Consider the following 22,175-nt stretch of genomic DNA (forward strand, 5'->3'; position numbering starts at 1 on the left):
AGCCTTTTTTAAAAACTCTCTCTTGCTTCAGTTTTTGTATTTTCCATTGTCTTATATTCAGATTCACTGTTCTTCTACAATATCTAACCTACCATTAAGCACTCAATTTTTTTTATTTCATAGGTTATGTTTTTCACCTTGAAGTTATATTTGGTTCATTATAACAGTTCCCATTTCTTTCCTCATGTTGATTTTTTTGCTTTAACTCTTTAGACATTTTTATAGTAATTGTGATAAAGGCCTTGTCTGTTGATTTCATCTTTTCTATCATGTCTAGGTCTACTTCTGTTGACTGGTTTTGGGTCATCCTTTCCTCTTCACCTCTTGATTACATGATGAACAGTGAAATATTATGTTTAGTATCTCAGTTTTGTTGTCTTCCTTTAGAAAATACTGAGTTTTGTTCTGGAAGGCCATTAATTGACACTTGAATCAGCCCAAACTTTTGCAAGTTTTGTTGGGTTTTTTTTTTTTTTTTTTGGTTTATTTTTTGTTTTATTTTGTTTTGTTTGTTTTGTTTTGTTTTGTTTTGTTTTGTTTGAGACAGGGTCTGACTCTGTTGCCCAGGCTGGAGTGCAGTGGTGTGATCTTGGCTCACTGCAGCTTTGACCTCCTGGGCTCAAGTGATCCTCCTACCTCAGCCTCCCGAGTAGCTGGGACCACAGCTGCATGCCACCAGACCTGGCTAATTTTTGTATTTTTTTGTAGCAACAGGGTTTCACCATGTTGCCCAGGCTGGTCACAAACTCCTGGACTCAAGAAATCCACCCACCTCAGCCTCCCAGTGTGCTGGGATTACAGGCGTGAGTCACCATGCACGGCTAGAATCTTACTTGTAAGTTTTGTTAGGGTAGATCTAGAGCAATGCAGTCCAATCCAAATTTTTGCAATGATGGAAATGTTTTATAACTATACTTTCCAATATAGTGGCCACTCGTTATACTTGGCTATGAAATACTTGAAATGTGGCTAGTATAACTCAGTAACTGAATTTTTTATTTAATTTAAATGGTATGTGGCTAGTGCCTACTGTATTGTACAGCATAAGTCTTCAATAAGCTGTACTCTCATGCCAGTTTAGCCCTACACCTAAGGAGTGACCCTTCCGGGATCTTTACAATGTCTCAGATGTTCAACGAGCTCTCCCTGGCTGGTGAGAACTTGACTTTTTCCTAGTCCAGTGCCAGCTCCAGCAATTTTCATTAAAATTTCACTACAGTTCCCCAGTATTCTTTAGTGAGAAGTTGTCCTTCTTGCTTTATGGAGTTTCACCCTGCACATGGACAACTTAATATTTAGCTGAACACTCAACTGGATTACTATGCAGATTTCTAAAACTTACTTACTCTGTATATTCTGGTACTCTGCCTAACATATCCTATATTCCAACTTTCTCACACTCCCTAAACAACCATCTCTATCTCTCCCTAAACCACCATCCTCTGGTTGGATTCCCTCACCCTGTGTAGCAGCCAGTAATGTGTCTCCAGCCAGAAAGCTGGGATGATATAGAGCTTATCTAATTTGTTACTCATTGATGCCCTTCAGGGATCACACTACTGTGCTGCCTTTTGTCCAGTATCTGAAAAATGTATTTTTGTCCAGTTTTCTAGTTGTGTCATGGCAGGAGGACTAGCCTGGTACCAGTTATTCCATCTTTTGTCTGAAACTAGTAGATTACCTCTTACTTACTAACACCTCTACCCATTTCGAAGAGAGATGTGTACAAGTTTGGTATGTTTATTTTTTACCAGAATGAAATAAACAATCACTATTTTAAAATATATTTGTACCTTCTTCTGTTGTACTATCACTGCCCGGTAGCCAGTTCTTTCCCAACCTTTACAACAGTCCACTGAAGAAGACAACATTATTTCCATTTCACACAACACAAAAGTGAGACACAGGGAAGTTAAATAATATTCACAGAGTCACACAGCTGGTAAATGGTAAAACTGGGATTTGTATTCAGTGGTCTGGCTTCAGAGCCCAAATTCTATGCCACTATTGAGAAACGTTCAGAGAATAACAATGTGAAGAGTATACATATGAGTAATTTGAGGTATAAATATTTGTACTTACATAGTCACATATAAACAATATTCAGTTTTTAAATCAATAATGTTTGGCTTACATTAGAATACGGAAAAATCTGTAATCTGGATAAACTTTTCGATCTTTAAGGGAATTCTAGAGGTTACTTAAGGGGAACGAAAGGAAGATACTTCCATTTGGTATTGTTTGTTTACTTATTTATTTATTTATTATTTTGAGACAGAGTCTTGCTTTGTCATCCAGGCTGGAGTGCAGTGGCGTGATCTCGGCTCACTGTAACTTCCACCTCCCAGGTTCAAGCGATTCTCATGCCTCAGCCTGCAGAGTAGCTGGGATTACAGGAGTACACCCCCACCCGGCTAATTTGTGTATTTTTAGTAGAGACAGGGTTTTGCCATGTTGACCAGGCTGGTGTCGAACTCCTGACCTCAAGTGATCTGCCCGCTTTGACCTCCCAGAGTGCTGGGATTACAGGCGTGAGCCAAAACACCAGCCCATTTGGCATTGTTTTATAAAAGCTTACTCACCTTGTAATACATAACTATCTTAAGAAACATAATACTGTTATGAGTATAAACCCCATTTTCAGGTTAAAAAAAACTGAGACTACAAAAGTTAAGTAGCTTTCTTGGTGTCACACAGCTAGCAAATGGTAGATTTGGGATTGAAACCCTGTCTGAGTCAAAGAATTACCCATGTGGATTGTCATCAGTGTTATTTTTTTTAATGAGGAAGTGAAATATTGGAAGCAACAGTAGAGGTGGTTGTTAAGTAAATCGTGGTGAGAAAATACCATTCAGCCATCTTTTTTTTAAATGTTAAAGAAAAATATTTATTGGCAGCAAGATAAGTAAAATGATGAATATTTATTTTTAAAATACAAACATTTATGTAGAGAGACACCCGTTCCTGCTTTATCCTTACACAAACACTGAAACATACTGTTATTTGATAAACATATGGAGATATAGGGTGATATTGTTCCAAGGAATTGTAAGGAAAAATACTTGCTTTATGGTAGTTTCTATTTGAAAATAGACTTTCTTAACAGTCTTTAAGGTCTACAATTCCTATCCTGTTTTCTCCACGTAACCACTTCCTTATCAATTCCAAATATTTTCGTTGTTGTTGTTTGGGTTTTTTTTCTTTTGTTTTGTTTGAGATGGAGTCTTGCTCTGTCACCCAGGCTGGAGTGCCGTGGCATGACCTCAGCTCACTGCAACCTCCACCTCCCAGTTTCAAGTAATTCTGCTGCCTCTCAGCCGCCTGAGTAGCTGGGACTATAGGCATGCGCCACAATGTGCAGCTAATTTTTATATTTTTAGTAGAGACAGGGTTTTCCCATGTTGGCCAGGTTGGTGTTGAACTCCCGGCCTCAAATGATCTGCCCACCTCGGTCTCCCAAAGTGCTAGGATTACAGGCATAAGCCACAGAACCTGGCCCTTCAATTCCAAATATTTACAAGACTGTATTTCCTTTCATAAATGATTTACTCTCTGTTTAATTTTGCCTGGTACCAGTTATGTTTTTTTCAGAAAAACAAAAAAATTCTTTTTTAGGAAAAATTATAGTCTCCATATTTTTCAACTCTGAAATCTTTAACCATCTTCATATGTAAAAATAATTAATATATTCAGATTGACTTTTCATTTGCCTCAATAGCTATTATAAGAAAGTCTTAGAAAAGTAATGTTGAATGAAGAGAAATTATGTGAAGGCAGGAGAAACAAGAACAGATCTTTGTCCTCCATTTTCTTTTCATCAAAAAGCATATGCATGTACCAACTGTAACACTGCAACTATAGAGATTACATAAATAAAGTAGGCATGGGCACAACTTCAGGTGATGTGACTGATCTATAATACAAAATCCAACCAAGCTCCATACCAATTTCTGAGTATCCTCTTGCTACTTGAGGTCGGTTACTAGTGCAAGTTTAACCTGGTCCTGAACTTTTCATTCCGCTCCGAAGAACGAGCTTCCATGAAGACACAGGAACTTGAATTTTTGTCTACTTCCACTATTTCCAGTATGATATTGAGGGATTTCCTTTGTGATATATCGTCACCTTACATAACAATTCTAGAGGTTATAGGAAAAAGAAAACCTGATTTCTCTACTCTCACCCTCACTTGTAGCAACTACCCAGAAGCTCAGTTACTGTGGTGATTAAACTACTCATGGGGAATTGCTCTGTGTTGTGAAAATTACAAGAATATTTGTAAGTATTGTTCTTTCCTGCACATATTTGCTTTGAGGGAGAAGTTTCATTAGATGGGCCCTTCTTCACATCTAAAACTAAGTCTATAACACTAAAACCACAAAAACTTTTTCCCCTTTAAGTACAAACTATTATTTTAGATGTCACTTTAATATCAGAGCTTACCTTTTTAAAGGACTATACAATCAATATTACTTGAAATTCACTTGAGAAACGGGTGATATCATACATTTAGATATCCAGACATTGCCCTTTAATTGACATTTTTTAAAAGTTTTGAAATTTTAAAATACTTTAGAGAACTCTTTTTTTTTGGTCAGTGTTGTCGGATATTAGTTACATTAACGTTCTAATTTCACATTACAAATAACATGTTCTAAAAATCAGATAATACAAGTAAGCAAAAAGAACATTAAAAAATTTCACACGTTTAGACATGCATTGTGAAAACAGAAGGAATGGGCCAGGCATGGTGACTCACACCTGTAATCCCAGCACTTTGGGAGGCTGAGGCGGGCAGATCACCTGAGGTCAGGAGTTCAAGACCAGCCTGACCAACATGGAGAAACCCCATCTCTACTAAAAATACAAAATTCGCTTGGTGTGGTGGCATATGCTTGTAATCCCAGGTACTCGGGAGGTTGAGGCAAGAGAATCACTTGAACCTGGAAGGTGGAGATTGCGGTGAGCTAAGGTTGTGGTGAACCGAGATCACGCCATTGTACTCCAGCCTGGGCAACAAGAGCAAAACTCCGTCTCAAAACAACAACAACAATAAAAAAAAAACAGAGAAGGAATGAATAAAGACCAAAGATGTAATTACTGTATTGCATTTGTTTTTAAGATACGTATCTTTTCAAATATTAATATCTCTGAAACTATGTGTGGAATTTGCCTTTTTTAGTGCTATAGTGATGCTTCTTAAATGTGATGGTCTTTTATTCAAGGAAACACAGTAACAAAGGATTGATGGTAATTTTTGGTATAGATCCTCCTAGATAGAATTCTGAGGAACAGAACTGCATTGTACAATCTGTTTGCACAGATTTGAGAAAGTATTTCCAATAGCAAAGAGCCTCTCTGCAACAGTGTCTAGGGCATGCCAAACCCTGATTCCATTCCTATCCTCCTCCTTTCCTGCCATACCACTCCAGAAGAGAAAGGGAAATATTAATAGATGGGGCTTGATTCTGGTACTACAGAGGGTGACATTAGCATTCACACATTTGAACAGCAAAGAAAAAAAAAAAGGTAGTCAGAGCACTTCTTTCTCACCAGTGGAAAAGTACAGTCACTGAGTTTTAGGGCAGAAATCAATGTTAAGCTTAGGAAATCTTTCATAGAGTGTCTCAGGCTCTTGTGTAATATTTGACATTTATTTGTTTCATTTTTTGGGTAGTAAATATTTCTACTATGGGGTGCTTCATGTCTATTATAGCATAAAATCAGGACAGAACTGTTTAACACTAGTATGTAATCATACAGCTTTTTCAAACTTATATACATATCTGTATATTATTTAAATGCAAAGTATGTATGTATGTATTTATATGTATATAATATGTATTTTTATTGTCTATTTTTATAAAAACTATTTGTTTTTTTAACTAGAAATTTAATAATTTCTTCCATTTATATATACATGCAGGAAATAGTAAAGAATGAAAAATACAGAGAAGAAGTCAAAATAAAAAGCCAAGATTTTTGTGAAAAAGAAAAACTCCTTAGTAAAGAGACCAGTGAGGAACTCTTGCCTCCACCAGTTCAAACTCAAATTAAAGGCCATGCCTCTGCTCCATACTTCGGAAAGGAAGAACCCTCAGTGGCTCCCAGCAGCACTGGTAAAACCTTTCAGCCAGGATCCTGGGTGCCACAAGATGGCAAGAGCCACAGTCAATGAATGCATTATGGTCAAATCTTTTCATGTATATGGATGTGACTATTTTAACAAATAAAAGAAGTCAAAACTTAATTACCTTGTATTTTCTGAATGTACAATAGTTTCCTATTCCATTAATCTTAAGAGTTCATTTTTAGTATGCACAAGAAATGTGAGATTATGTACTATAGAAACCTAACTACTTTTAGATTAAAATCATTCATTTGACTTAGTCATTGTTATTTATGAATTTGCTTAGATTTGTTTTTCCCTCTTTGGATTACTCCCTTGAGAAGGATCCTGTAGCTGTGAATGCTTAGTACATTTTGGATCTTTATGATCATTTGGGAACCACTCATAGATATAACTGGGTACAAATAATGAGGGTAAAATAGTGAGCTCTCCCAACTGATCAAATGTAGGAGAAAAAAGAATGAAGATTCTTATTTCTGGAGAGGTGACCTGTAAGATTCTAAAAGACTAATAAAAAATGTGAACTTGGATAAAACATGTAGAGGCAAAGAAAACTTAGTTGATAAGTGAAAAAAAACCACTAAGACCTTGATGAGAGGATGGGACAAAAGCTACCTTATGGTGGGACTCTGGTTGGAATTTGGAGAGAGAAATTAGGACCAATAGAAGTATACAATCCATAACAAAGTCTGAAAGGACAGTAGAGAAAGAAATAATGCAATAACTGGAGTTCCATGAGAATGAAAATTACTTTGAAAAAATAGAAAATTGGAGAAAGCTCTCAAAAAGCAGAAATTAATTCCACTAGAAGACAGAAGACAATGTACATATTAAAACATTATATACAAAAGTACATTAAGAGGGCCATACATTTTCTGGAGTGCACAACAAAGTTTTTGTTGTTATTCCAAAACAGAGTTTTTCTCACAGTGTTTGGCATACAATAGATGCTCAATGTTTACTGAATGAATGACCCAAATTTGTGTGTGGGGGGGGGGGATGTGTGTGTGTGTGTGTGTGTGATTATGAATGCTTTTATTTTCTTTTGTATTTTATTATTATTATACTTGTAAGTTCTAGGGTACATGGGCACAACGTACAGGTTTGTTACATAGGTATACATGTGCCATGTTGGTTCGCTGCACCCATCAACTCATCATTTACATTAGGTATTTCTCCTAATGCTGTCCCTCCCCTAGACCCCCATCCCCCAACAGGCCCTGATGTGTGATGCTGCCCTCCCTGTGTCCATGTGTTGTCATTGTTCAACTCCCACTAATGAGTGAGAACACATGTTGTTTGGTTTTCTGTCCTTGTGCTATTTTGCTGAGAATGATGGTTTCCAGCTTCATCCATGTCCCTGCAAAGAACATGAACTCATCCTTTTTTATGGCTGCATAGTACTCCATGGTGTATATGTGCCACATTTTCTTTATCCAGTCTTTTATTGATGGACATTTGGGTTGGTTCCAAGTCTTTGCTATTGTGAATAGTGCCACAATAAACATATGTGTGCATGTGTCTTTATAGTAGCATGATTTATAATCCTTAGGTATATAAGATTGCTGGGTCAAATGGTATTTCTAGTTCTAGATCCTTGAGGAATCGCCACACTGTCTTCCACAATGGTTGAACTAATTTACAGTCCCACCAACAGTGTAAAAGTGTTCCTATTTCTCCACATCCTCTCCAGCATCTGTTGTTTCCTGACTTTTTAATGATCACCATTCTAACTAGTGTGAGATGGTATCTCATTGTGGTTTTGGTTTGCATTTCTCTGATGACCAGTGATGATGAGCATTTTTTCATGTGTCTGTTGGCTGCATAAACGTCTTCTTTTGAGAAGTGTCTGTTCATATCCTTTGCCCACTTTTTGATGGGGTTTTTTCTTGTAAATTTGTTTAAGTTCTTTGTAGATTCTGCCTATTAGCCGTTTGTCAGATGAGTAATTGCAGAAATTTTCTCCCATTCTGTAGGTTACCTGTTCACTCTGATAGTTTCTTTTGCTGTGCAGAAGCTCTTTAATTAGATCCCATTTGTCAATTTTGGCTTTTGTTGACATTGCTTTTGGTGTTTTAGTCATGAAGTCATTGCTCATGCCTATGTCCTGAATAGTATTGCCTAAGTTTTCTTCTAGGGCTTTTATGGTTTTAGATCTTACATTTAAGTGTTTAATTTATCTTAATTTTTATATAAGGTGTAAGGAAGGGATCCAGTTTCAGCTTTCTACTTATGGCTAGCCAGTTTTCCCAGCACCATTTATTAAATAGGGAATCCTTTCCCCATTGTTTGTTTTTGTCAGGTTTGTCAAAGATCAGATGGTTGTAGATGTGTGGTGTTATTTCTGAGGCCTCTGTTCTGTTCCATTTGGTCTATATATCTGTTTTGGTACCACACCATGCTGTTTTGGTTACTGTAGCCTTAAAGCATAGATTGAAGTCAGGTAGCGTGATGCCTCCAACTTTGTTCTTTTTGTTTAGGATTGTCTTGGCTATGCAGGCTCTTTTTTGGTTCCATATGAAATTTAAAGTAGTTTTTTCCAATTCTGTGAACTCAGTGATAGCTTGATGGGGATGGCATTGAATCTATAAATTACCTTGGGCAGTATGACCATTTTCACGATATTGATTCTTCCTATCCATGAGCATGGAATGTTCTTCCATTTGTTTGTGTCCTCTTTTATTTCGTTGAGCAGTGGTTTGTAGTTCTCCTTGAAGGGGTCCTTCACATCCCTTGTAAGTTGGATTCCTAGGTATTTTATTCTCTTTGTAGTAATTGTGAATGGGAGTTCACTCATGATTTGGCTCTCTCTTTCTTGATGTATAGGAATGCTTGTAATTTTTGCACATTGATTTTGTATCCTGAGACTTTGCTGAAGTTGTTTATCAGCTTAAGATTTTTGAATGACCCAAATTTTTACACTCTGAATATCTTGGTTAAGCACTAACAATGAATTCCTAAAAACACATAGATTAAAATTTTTACTTAATAGCAGGTAAAAATTTTAACTGCCTAGGAAATACACTACAGAAACATAAAACTATATAAAACATTTATACTAAAACAAGTAATCAAATGACAAAATCACCATAGTTAATGACAACAAGCCCAACATTCCAGCAGCCCTGTTATATAATATCAGGTTAAATATTTTATCTTATTATATAATTACAAAGTGATACTACATTTTCCCACAGAGGCAAAAAAGGAACTAGTCACTAGGTAATATGAAAGGAGATATATACAGCCAGCAGGGTGGCTCAGACCTATAATTCCAGTGCTTTGGGAGGCAAGGATGGGAGGATTGCCTAGCATTTGATACCAGCCTGGGCAACATAGCAAGACCCTATCTCTAGAAAATTTTTATTTTTTGAGATGTAGTGCAATGGCACCATCTCGGCTCACTGCAGCTTCACCTCCAGGGTTCAAGCGATTCTCCTGCCTCAGCCTCCCGACGAGCTGGGGTTACAGATGTGTGCAACCATGCCCAGCTAATTTTTGTATTTTTAGTAGAGACAGAGTTTCATGATCACGTTCGACACCATGTTGGCCAGGCTGGTCTCGAACTCCTGACCTCAGGTAATCCAGCCGCCTCAGCCTCCCAAAGTGCTGGGAGTACAGGCACGAGCCACCACGCCCTGTGGCAAAAATTTTTTTTAGTTAGCTGGGCATGATGGTGTGTACCTGCAGTCCCAGCTACTTGGGAGGCTGAGGCAGGAGAATGGCGTAAACCCGGGAGGCGAAACTTGCAGTGAGCCGAGATCCGGCCACTGCACTCCAGCCTGGGCAACAGAGCGAGACTCCATCTCAAAAAAAAAAAAGAAAAAAGAGATATAACTTGTGGTATAGTTGGGACTGTGAATTGAGGTGTTCTTAACTGCTAGACTGGATTGTAGAGAAAATTGTAAATGTTTTAACACACTAGTGTTTCTACTGCCAAATTCCTGTTACCTCATTAATTGCATTCCATATACACCTTTTGCAAATGTTTACCACATAGTCTGTTTATAAACATCTTAGATATGGCAGAAGTTAACTACTAATTTTTATGGTTTTCATTTTAAAATACCTGTTTTGCATAAACAGCATGAGAAAATCTTGGCCAGGAGTCCCTTCTAGAAAATGCCTTATGTTAAAGATGATGATATACAGCCACCATTATTAGAAGAGCTTGTACTTTCAAGGGGATTTCTGGGGTGGTAAAAATTAAATTTGTAATAACCTATCCATATCCCTTTCCTCCAGGCTGACATGTTTAGGGTGACTGGTCACATTAGTTAGGTGGTATTGGCACAGAGTTAAATATCCTGCATACAAAGTGAATTATAATCTTGGCCTAATTGATATTTATTTGCCTTTCTAAACAACTTTTCTTAAAAAAAAGAAAAAAGAAAAAACCTTGCGTTTAGGCCAGACACAAAGCAGAATTAAAAATATTAAATATTAGTTTGCCCACCATACTTCATATCATAATTATACTCTGAACATTTACAAGTTTATTATGAAAATGTCTATTCAAGACAGATTTCAAACCTATGCCAAAAAAACTCTTCAATTTCAAAAGTAAAACTGTTCATGTTAACATGAAGAATATTATTTATACTTAAGTACTTTCTCAGAAGTAAAGCCTTCCGTTCTATGCCTCTGCTATACATGCATATAGCATACTTTTGGTTTTTACAAAAATAGCTTCATATTACACAAACTGACAAAGTACAGAAAATGCTAGTTACTGGGTTTAATTATATAAACCTAGCTTATTATGCCTTAGATACCTGAAGTTAAAAACCAACAAAAATGGAGGAAATAATCCTTTTCCATTCTTAATAACAGATTTCTGGATGTCATTTAATTAACCTTGAATTAATATAATACCCTTATATTGATTGTTTAAAAGCTATCTCATTAACTACGCTATTTAAATGTAATCTGAGTTTTAGAGTAGGCTTTCCCAAATTGTACTTAAGTTCTTTGGAGAAAAAGAGAGGTGTAGAGGACAATCTATGGTAGTCAAGTTAAAACACTCCAAGAGATCATCCAGAAATTTGTCTAAGTTGTACATGTGTTTCCCAAACTTTGGGTATTTGACCATGTGATCCCTTTTAATATGTTTGAGAAATGCAGAATTTGTCCTTATTTATTCCAGATATGAAGTAAATCAGCATGATTCTATAACCAGTAGCAAACATAAAAGCAATCATTCCTAAATAAGATCAAATTTCCTCCAACTTAGAACCATATAAAATGTAAGATCTATTTCAACATTAGGTTTCCAGCCCACTGCTTCCTTTGTTGTTTCTTTTTTCTGTTTTTTGAGACGGAGTTTCGCTCTGTCGCCAGGCTGGAGTGCAGTAGCGCAATCTTGGTTCACTGCAACCTCTACCTCCTGGGTTCAAGCAATTCTGCCTCAGCCTCCCCAGTAGCTGGGATTACAGGCACATGCCACCGCACCCAGCTAATTTTTGTACTTTAAGTAGAGACGGGGCTTCATCATGTTGGCCAGGCTGGTCTCAAACTCCTGACGTCGTGATCCACCCGCCTCAGCCTCCCAAAGTGATGGGATTAGACATGAGTCACTGTGCCCAGCCTCCTGTGCTTATTTCTAGTCTGGTTATTACAAATAAGTAAAATTTAAAATGTCCTTATATATCTGATAAGTAGTAACATGCTGTAAGTTTTCATATGGATACTATGGCTCACGTTCTGACACACAAACTTTTATTTATTTGCTTATTTTTGATAAAATGTTTGTTACAGGCAGCCAGGGGACAGCTTTCTTTTCCCCCCCAAGACCAGCTTTAGAATGGTAATTGATTGTACTTAGTTCTCAGAACTTCAGAAACGTAATAAACAATTTCTTAAAAGTATTCTAGATAATAGCAAATGAGATTCTTTAACAACAGTACTCTGTTGCAGTGAGGTTTTTTCTGAAGCATCCCAAACCTCACAATATTCTCTTTACTCCCCCAATCACACACACACACACACACACACACACACATACACACACAGTAAAATCTCAATCTCACATATATAAAAAGGCTCTCTAAATGATGGGAAAAAGTGGAAAAAAAAGCATACGTCAAACAAATACAAAATTGGCATGTGTTAAGGCTAACAAATTATAGAAAAACAGAACTTTAGTTAGATACCTTTAAGTTGTTACAACGGAACGGATAAAACCGTAACTTTAGTAGATAACTGAGAATTATGACTATATCCTTTGCTTCAAAACTTTTACTCTAAAATGTGACCCTAAGTAAAACATGTACATAAATTCTTTCCATGAACAGCTTGATTGCAGAAAACCACATGTATTTTAGATATATCTTAACACTGAATTATTTCAGTGCCTTGAGTTATAATGTGTTGCTCACACTGGCACCAAGTAGAGACTGATAATCTAAAAGAATAGCATTAAGTGTTATTCAAACTCGTCCATAAACATTCTCAGTGGTCCTTAGGTTCTCAGATATAGTCCTGAAGTTTTACAAGTATGCTTAGCTGTAATTGAAAATTCTAACCTGCATAACATAATGTAACTTAAAAATGTAGTTCCACCAAAAAATAAAATCCAGGACCTTACAAAAAATCATCAAATTTATTTTAATATCTAGTTTCATTTTTAAACTGTAGCTGCTGGATAATTTTTTGTAATTTAAAATTCATTATCAGGGTACAGAAAACATTAATCAGCTGACAGTGAATTAAATACTAACAGTGAACAAAATTATTGGACCATGCATTTATAAAAACCATGTTTGATAGTAAAACGTTCCAGTTATACTACTTAACTGAAAGAAATATCCTTTAGCTCCTTACTTCCAATTACAGCACATTCTCATTTTGATATAATTTATCCTTTTCACCCAATTACTACTATGCCCAACAAAATGTTTCCAAATTTTATACCTTTCTTTACCACTTAAGAAGTATGACATCACTGTTATGCTTTACAAGTTCTTTAAAAGAAATGTGAAATTTAAAGTTTTACTTTGAAACTGTTTGATCAGAAAGTATTAAATATCACTACCACATGAGTTAAAACAAAGAATGAAATAAAATACAAAAGTGGTGTCTATATAATCAGCGAATTACTTGATAAGACATTTTAACTGTTTTACAGTTCTGCTTAGCACAAGAATAAACCGGTTCCAAAGTACTACAGTGTTTGGCATTTTTACTGCAAGCTTTAAACCATAGTGTTACTCCTCTCAACAAGCCATCTCTAAGAAAATGGCAGTGTTTGTGAGTACAGAAATTGTTCTATCCAGTAGGTGGTATTCTACATAGTCAAGATAAGAGAATGCTTTATAAAATTGTTTTAAAAAATGCAAAATGACTTGATAATTACCAGCTGTCTCAAAGGCTATAAGAAAAATGCAGCAAATAGAAGTACTCATTGATTAATATTATTTTGTTTTGAGAAAGCCGGAAATGATTCTAAGAAATAAGCAATAATAATAAAAGACGTAATTAATATACTGTATCTCTTTTAAGCCAAAGCACACTTTTACCTCAAACAAGACAGTTCTGACTTTTACATTCTTAATTTCCTTTGTCCAAAACAGGACCCCATTTTAAATAGAGTTCATTTGAATTGAGTTCATAATCTAAAGTCACTTTTCCCCACAGGATGTTTTCATTTCAGTAAACTGCTAAGCGGCAAATGACTAAGCCAATTATAAAGAATTTGTACCACAGTAAATGATAATTTATAATAACTGTCAATAGAAACCTACAAACTTCTACACCCAAGCCTAAAAGTTACTATAGTATTGAGGTCAGAACTAACATGATTCTTCCATTTGGTCACTAAATAATACTGTCAAGAAATCCAAAGAAGAAACTTTCGTGGGTTCTTCCAAAGCTGCATAATTTTCCAAATGATTTTCCTCTGGTTGCAGAGCCTGTTCAGTCCTTCAATCCTTTTTTAGTCGTTTAGCTTTTGCAATGTTTTCTTGGCGTTTTTGTTTCTTCTTCTGCTCCTTCTCCCTGGCCTCAATCATCTTGGCCAGTTTCCAAGACAGTACAGCACTTGCTAGGAACAGTGGAGTAAGGGCCAAAATAACAGTTGTAAGGAAGCCATATGGGTCTTCTGCAGCCCATTCCACAACATACTCAGCCCAAGCCTTTATATCAAACATCTTCACTGCAGTCTTATGAAAACTGGGGCTGGAGAAGGTGGGTGGAGAACACAGAGGGAAAAAACAGGAGAAAGACTGTGGTTAGTCAAATTTTGAAAAAGTTTCCTCACACAACCAGTTAACTCATGATTCCATTATCACTCAGTTTGCTTTTTTAAAAAGTACTAATTAGTACTACTGTAATAAGGACTAGTATTTCCAGTTAGGAAAAAGTAATTCATCTAGGACAACCAGAATAGTGACACTTCAAAGATGTAAAGTTATAGAAGATTTTAAAAAGCCATGTGACTCTGTCATAAGGACTATGCATTCTCACATGCCTCCTATATGGAAGACAAACTTTATTTAGCAGGAGGCTTTCATAAGAATCTTGAGTTTTCTATGGTCATTAAGAGCTGAACACAGTTTGTCATTTTTTGACATATCCTTAGTATTACTAATTAACAAAAATACAAATCAGCAAATTTGGTGTTTGAAAAGGACAAGCCACAGAGCATGTGCAATACTCGCAGAGAAGGAGAGATGGCTATTTCCAGGAATGGGAAAGGGAGGGTAAGGGAGTCATGACATCACATTAATATGCCAAAGCAGCAAAAAGTACTGTGCTATTTTATGCCCTTTCAGCTTTGAGGACCTCTGCTGGAATAAGCCTAATTTAATAAATGAGAAAAGTAGCCTTAACAAGATGCCATGTGTTTTGTTCCTTTTTGAGTGTAAGGAAAAGACATCTGGCAAATGAGGATTATGTGACTTGAGTGATGTTTTCTATTTTGCTCCAGAGGCTTTTCTACCTTTCATGTTTGTGTCAACCTCTATTCAAAGTGGAGAATTAGAATACCTGGGTAGGGAATGAGGTATATACATCCACTTACGATTTCAACTGGAATTTTTTTAAAAATTATCTACCTTATGCTTGAGTAGTGATCTCTAACTTTGTCCTGGTATTATTAATGACCCAATCACGACTTCAGATGACCCTTGGTAGTCTGTCTTCTTGAGTTCTACTGTACACATCTGAGAGATGATTTAAATTCTGTACAATTGGCTAGCTGGAAAGAATACAAAAAATAAAACAAAATTTAAGTCACAACTTTCAGGATAATTGTAATAAAATTTTAAATGGAAAATGTCTATATTGTATATACGCAATCTATATGACATCTAAAATTGCCTATCCATTATAGTAACTTAATATGTTTCTTCCTCATTTGAATTTACCACAATTGCAAGTGCCCTGTAAGAAAATCCTAATTACTGGAAATCAAGTATTTTACTAAGTTAGTTATTTCAATAATAAAATTTTTTTAGTTCATTGACATATAGAAGACAAGTTGGCTCACTGACTTACACAGTATATCCGTTCCTAGATTTTCAACTTTCTATACTAAAAATGTTGCCATTCATTCATTTACTGGATTAGGTACACCACTACAAAATCAAACACCTCATCTTACTCTTTAAAGGTTTTTTTGGGTCTATCATACAATTTGTGTCCTTTACTTAAAAAATTAGAAGACATAACCAAACAAATTATAGTAATTCACCCACAGTCCCATTACCCCAGGAAAACTATGACTGGTTTTAAATATATCTTTCCCACGATTTTCAACTGAACACACATGAAAGTGCCTAATACGTTAAATATCTTAGCTCCCGGACTTCATAAGACCTCACCCATACAGTCAGAATTAGGTACTACTCAGATCGATCTGCCTTCACCTTCTCCAGCCCAGTAGCGAATAAACAATGTAAGTTTCAGAGATAAGCAAAAGAACTTTTGCAGTAAGAGTCATGGTCCACAGGCCACACATCTCCCTGCACCTCAACTTCAGACCCAAACACCCGCGCCTCCACACTTTCAGGAATAAATCCTACTCTTCCGCCCAAAACGGATCGACCCGGCTCGATCTCCCAACCAGACCCGCGTGGCCCCTGCGGCTGCAACTGGTAACACTTGGCGGCCGTCCGCACTTCCTCCTTTCTCTTTCCCTTATTTCTTAGTTTCTCCCTTGCTCCTTTGTCTTTCCCTCATTTCTTACGTTTCTCCGCTGCTCACTCTTCCCTCCTTACCCTATCCGGGCCGCAGACCCACGGGGGCCACGTTCACTCCTGCCCCTCGGCCTTGGCAAGCGCGGGCCCGTTGTCGCGCAGAGCCGAGGGTCCTGGGGAATCCTGGATTGGCGCAAGGGGCCGCCGCCGTTTCTGCTGGACACCAGGAGAAAACCACGGAAGCGGTAGCCGCCAGCTTCCTCTACCTCGCCCCAGGGGCTTGGATCCCACTCCCCACTCACCGCCAGACCGGAAGCAGGAAGGCGGAAGTCGCGGCCTTTGCGTCCCGCCCACAGACGACCCGAACCGCCAGCCGGGCGTTAGGAAGTCTAGGAGCCGGTTTCCGGCTGCGCCATTGCTGTGTGGGTCTTGGGACCTCGAGTTGGAGGACGAGGGAGGGTGGGGGGCGGGGACAGGGTGGCGCTGAGATTTCCGGGGAGCGGCAGGTGAGGCCGCGCGGGGCGGGTGACGGCACCCGGGCTCCTTTCCAGGCTTGAACCCGAGACTGCCACGTCCTGCGGGGACCAAGTGATGGGCGAGGAGGCGTGGAGCGGCTTCAGGACTCGAGGAGAGGTTCCAAAGCAGCTAGGAACTTTTGCCTTTGTCTCCCGAGGTCGATCGGAAGACAACCCCCATCCCCTGCTATAGCCGGACAGTTGGAGGGTCCCGGGTGGGTGAGGTGTTTGGCTGAGAGAAACTCAGACCAAAGAGCTGCGGCAAGAAAGCATTTGGGTTCCCACAAACCGCCCGAAGTCAAGGTAAGGGTCACACAACGACCCTTGACGATTCCGACGAGTTCATCCTGGTTCACATCCCACTCCACGCCTCTCTCTTCTGGTTGGGCAATAGTTACATCCTTACGTAAAGGAGGCAAGCTGCGGGGCCTTGGTGGATCCACTCAACCTTGTTACCAAGGGACATGCTGCCATGCTATGTGAAAAGGGGGATTTTGTTGTTTGTTTTTAATTTAAGTACCTAATTCGTTTCACGAAAGAATGATCAATACCTGCCCAGAGTAAACTTGATAATTAAACTGTCAGGGCATAGAGTTCCCATAGAGGTGCTTGTTCTTTCAATACACAAATAAAAGGATGCAAAAGTCAACATGCAAAAAGGGTGAGTTAATATTGTCTTCTAATCTATGGGAACTGAAAGATTAGCTCTGGTTTGGTTGGTGACCAAATTTTGTGATTGCTTGCACTGTTTGACTACCTCTGACAAATGTTGCAAGACCTCTTCACTGTTTGATTCTCCAAAGACGATATAATGTTCTCTTTCAGGAGCAAGCTGCGACATGTTTAACTAGTTTAGGTAAAACAACAATAACTGTTATTTACCAGGGAACAGACTTTTGGCAGATAATCTAACGATCTACGATACTGTCCGTTGGGCATATGTTAATGTTTGAGATGTATTACCAGCAGTTGTTTTCTTACCCCTTTTTATTTGAAAACCTGGATTATAGTTTCAAAGCCTATGCTGCTTAGGCCTAGCCTGTACCTGTAGTAGCCAGAAAAAGCAGACTCAGTCACTGGATTGTGTGCACTGAATACTTACTTGAGATAACCGATTTTTCTAAAACTTCTCCAAGTCGTGAATCCAAGATGTGGTCAGAATGTATTATTTTAACATCCTTCGTTCCAGAGGCCAAGGCATGTTTTATTTTAATCATGATAGATGATTTTCCCAGTTACTGCCTCTGGATACTTGGAGTGCTGCATCCCTGGTTAAAAGCATGGAAGTCTTGGGCAGGAAGAAAGGGCAAATAAGGAGAAAGCCTTTGTAGCTCTTCAGCTGTAATCTAGACCAGGGGTCCCCAACGATGGACTGGTACCTGGTTTGCAGCCTGTTAGGAACAGGGCCTCGCAGCAGCAGGTGAGCGATGGGTGAGTGAGCATTTCTGTCTAAATTGCGCCTCCTGTCAGATCAGCAGCATCATTAGATTTTCATGGTGCGAACCCTAATGTGAACTGCATGTGTGAGGGATCTAGGTTGTGTGTTCCTTATGAGAATCTAATGCCTGATGATCTGAGGTGGAAGAGCTTCATCCTGAAAGCATGCCCCCTCCCCGTCCATGGAAAAATTGTTTTCCACAAAACCAGTCCTTGATGCCAGAAAGGTTGGAGACTGCTGATCTAGACCATGCCTTTACAATCTAAGTTTGCTTATCTAGCTTCAAGTTACAGGACAGTCTGCAAGACCAAGAACAGCATAGGGGTTGCCACAGTGGAGCTCCTTACTGCAATCTGCATTGCCTTAACTAAAGGTGGTGTCAGGATTGGTTCAAATACTGTGAACTACTTTCCATAATGAGGAGTCTGAGCTCGTGAACTGAGATTCACAGTCTCGGTACAGTAATGATATGTATACTCTGATAAATCACTCTGAGTGTGTTTCCACTTATATATGTGGAAAGCATACTAGGCAATCTCCAATGCCCTTTCAGCTTTAAAATCTGTAAATTGGACTGGATTTGGTCATTTTTCTTACCTAAATAAATAACATAGTAAGGTATTTGATAGAAACATTATTGCAAGTTTTCTTAAGGTCTTTTTTTTTTTTTTTTAATTTTGAGATGGAGCCTCTGTCCTGCAGTGGCACGATCTCGGCTCACTGCAACCTCCACCTCCCTGGTTCAAGCGATTCTTCTGCCTCAGCCTCCCGAGTAGTTGGGACTACAGGCGGACGTCACCACGCCCAGCTAATTTTTGTATTTTTAGTATAGATGGGATTTCACCATGTTGGCCAGGATGGTCTCAATTTCTTGACCTCGTGATCCGCCCGCCTCGGCCTCCCAAAGTGCTGGCATTACAGGCGTGAGCCACTGCGCCTGGCCTTTTTTTTTTTTTTTTTTTTTTTTTAAACATGGTCTTGGTCTGGCCCAGCTGGAATGCAGTAGTGCAATCATAACCCACTGCCTCTTCGAACTCCTGGGCTCAAGGGATCCTCCCTCCTCACCTTCTGAGTAGCTGGGACTACAGCCACAAGCCACCATGCCCAGCTTAGCATACTCATTATTTTTAAAAACTATGACCAATGTTAATTTTCTGCTTACTGTATTCAGTTCGAAGTCAAGCCCAACGAGAGAGAACGAGTTTCAGTGATTTTTCTTTTTTTTTTTTTTTTTTTGATACAGGGTCTCACCAAGTCACCCAGGCTGGGGTACAGTGAGTCCATCACAGCTAACTGCAGCCTCGACTACCTGGGCTCAAGCAATCCTCCCACCTCAGCCTCTAGAGTAGCTGGGACTACAGATGCATGCCACTATGCCCAACTAATTTTTTAAAATTTTTTTCTAGAGACAGGGTTTCACTCTGTTACCCAGGCTGGTCCCAAACTCTTTGCCTGAAGTGATCCTCCTGCCTTTGCCTTTCAAAGTCCTGGCACTACAGGTGTGAGCCACGGTTCCAGGCCAAGATCTTATTTGTTTGTTTGAAAAGATCCTTAATCAGGTTTTTATTCTCTCTCAAATGTCTGTCAGAATACCAATTTAGAAAAACAAGGAAATAAGGTCTGCTTTATTTACTTCTAAGAAATGAGATCTTATTCATGTAAGTTTAGCCAAATTAACTAAACCTTATGCTGTTAATGAAGTAGGGCCTGCCTTTGCATAAGATAATTCCTGTGTAGTATGTCATACCACCAGCCTCTTCAGCACTAGTGTCCTCTATTGCAATTATATTTTACAAGTAGAGCCTTATAAAATTATTTTTTCTATTGAGAATGGAAGTCCTGTGGCAGTCACATGCCATATTTTTGCTTAAGAAGTATTTTTCCCTTGATTGGCACAAAATTACATCTCATTCTAACCCATGTCAAAGTTGTAAGTAGTGAAACCAGAATAAGATTCAGATAATATTAAAGATGATAATATAGTTTAATAATAACAATTGAGTCTTGTCTAAAAGACTTTGAGAGTTCTCTCACCTGCACCTTACTTTGATGGAATTAGTTTCGTCCCTAAATTTTATTTTGTGAGGTTTTTTTACTTCCATTGAAACATAATGTAAATACATTTCTTAATAGGCATATTTATGGGATATTTATTTATTTATTTTTTTAATTTATTTATTTTGAGACAGAGTCTTGCTCTTTTTCCCAGGCTAGAGTGCAGTGGTACTATCTCGGCTCACTGCAGCCTCTGCCTCCCAGGTTCAAGTGATTCTCCTGCCTCAGCCTCCAGAATAGTTGGGACTACAAGCATGCACCACCATGCCCGGCTAATTTTTGTATTTTTTGTAGAGACGGGTCTTTATCAGTCGGGCAGGCTGGTCTTGAACTCCTGACGTCACGTGATTCGCCTGCCTAGCCTCCCAAAGTGCTGGGATTACAGGCATGAGCCACTGTGCCCAGCCAGTGATTTTTTTTTTTTTTTTAGCATAATCAGATTTTATTGATATTTGAAAGTTTATACTGAAGAAGAATACTATTTTTTAAAGCTGCTTATTGTGGCCAGGTGCAATGGCTTATACCTGTAATCCCAGCCCTTTGTGAAGCAGAGGCGGGTGGATCACCTGAGGTCGGGAGTTTGAGACCAGCCTGATGAACATGGTGAAACCCGTCTCCACTAAAAATACAAAATTAGCCAGGCGTGGTGGCGCATGCCGGTAATCCCAGCTACTTGGCAGGCTGAGGCAGGAGAATTGCTTGAACCTGGGAGGCGGAGGTTGCAGCAAACAGAGAACGTGCCATTGCACTCCCACCTAGGTAACAAGAGCGAAACTCCATTAAAAAAAAAAAAAAAAAAAAAAAGCTACTTATTCCAGCACTTTGGGAGACCGAGGTGGGCAGATCACCTGAGGTTGGGAGTTTGAGACCAGCCTGACCAACATGGAGAAACCCTGTCTCTACTAAAAATACAAAATTAGCTGGGTGTGGTGGCACGTGCCTGTAATCCCAGCTACCCGGGAGGCTGAGGCAGTAGAATCGCTTGAACCTGGGAGGCAGAGGTTGCAGTGAGTTGAGGTCGCGCCACTGTACTCCAGCCTGGCAGCCTGGGCAACAAGAGCAAAACTCTGTCTCAAAAAAAAGCTACTTATTGAGTACTTAGTATGTACCAGGTGCTGGGTTAGGTGCTTCACACTTATTATCACTAATCCTGAAACTAAACCCCACAGGATTGTATTTTTATACTAATTTTACAGATAGGGAACCAGAGACTTTAAAAATAAAGCAGGATTTTTAAGTTATCTGGCCAAATCACTGCTGTTTTCCAATCAAAACACAAAACAATTGTAGAATCATAAAACATACTTTCATTTTATGAAATCAGCATTGTTTGTCTTTCATTTTTCTTGACAAAAAAATGCTGATTTTATAAAATGAAAGTATGTTTTCTGATTCTATAATTGTTAAAGGATAGTAACTAAAATCCCCCCAAACTTCAGAATTGCCTATTGCCCAGGTGGTGGCAGCATGTCTCAGAGAGCTAATGTGCTGGGGAAGGTTTTTTCCAACCTTGCCAGTTGATTGGCTTCTTCATCCCACATCCATGACATTATAAACCTCTCAATTATCTGTTGGGCTCTTTCACTGCTATTAGACCAACCCATCAGTGGTTCATGGTCCCATTAGCCTCATCTTCTGAATGGGTCATACTCTGCCTGTTTCAGCCTGTTTTCCCTGCAAAGTGTGACCAAATTATTTTCTGGAAAACTCATTTAGGCCAATCCCATAAGTTCTTTCCGTTGTTATTTTTCCTACTACTATTAAGTGTTACTTGGCAGAAACACCTCCTAAACTAAATGTTAGTTAATATTATTAAGAAATGCTTGTTTAAATTAGAAGACATGCATCTTAAACTTTTGGAATATTCCAATTAAAGGAGATAATGAAAAGCTTGTAAAAGA

The 22,175-nt window shown here is 38.5% G+C and overlaps 2 protein-coding genes and 1 long non-coding RNA gene across 5 annotated transcripts in view; 2 read left to right on the plus strand and 1 right to left on the minus strand.

Annotated features, from left to right (window-relative positions):
- The window catches only part of NDUFAF2 (NADH:ubiquinone oxidoreductase complex assembly factor 2), a 203,612-nt gene extending 197,362 nt beyond the window's left edge, over nt 1-6,250 (plus strand). The window contains exon 4 of the mRNA XM_003899709.5: nt 5,927-6,250. Within this exon, the coding sequence (XP_003899758.2) occupies nt 5,927-6,178 (252 nt within the window). The 3' untranslated portion in view covers nt 6,179-6,250. The remainder of the gene's footprint in view (nt 1-5,926) is intronic.
- Nucleotides 6,251-11,831: 5,581 nt separating this feature from the next.
- SMIM15 (small integral membrane protein 15) lies at nt 11,832-16,681 on the minus strand. Of its 3 annotated transcripts, none has more exons than XM_009208469.4 (3): nt 16,569-16,681; nt 15,184-15,326; nt 11,832-14,305 (listed from the first exon to the last, which is right to left on the minus strand). In XM_009208469.4, exon 3 carries the CDS (start codon nt 14,275-14,277, stop codon nt 14,053-14,055), a length of 225 nt encoding a protein of 74 aa, XP_009206733.1. In that variant the 5' UTR covers nt 14,278-14,305; nt 15,184-15,326; nt 16,569-16,681; the 3' UTR covers nt 11,832-14,052. The 3 variants fall into 3 exon arrangements, with proteins under 3 accessions (XP_009206733.1, XP_009206732.1, XP_031522046.1); XM_009208468.4 differs by lacking the exon at nt 16,569-16,681 and adding an exon at nt 16,348-16,536; XM_031666186.1 differs by lacking the exon at nt 16,569-16,681 and adding an exon at nt 16,317-16,536.
- LOC103885126 lies at nt 16,602-17,430 on the plus strand. The gene is made up of 2 exons (XR_001903411.1): nt 16,602-16,688; nt 16,818-17,430. It is a non-coding gene; the product is annotated as an uncharacterized LOC103885126 (long non-coding RNA).
- The last annotated feature ends 4,745 nt before the right edge of the window (nt 17,431-22,175 follow it).

Source organism: Papio anubis, chromosome 5, assembly GCF_008728515.1.
Source record: "Papio anubis isolate 15944 chromosome 5, Panubis1.0, whole genome shotgun sequence".
Lineage (NCBI taxonomy): Eukaryota > Metazoa > Chordata > Mammalia > Primates > Cercopithecidae > Papio > Papio anubis.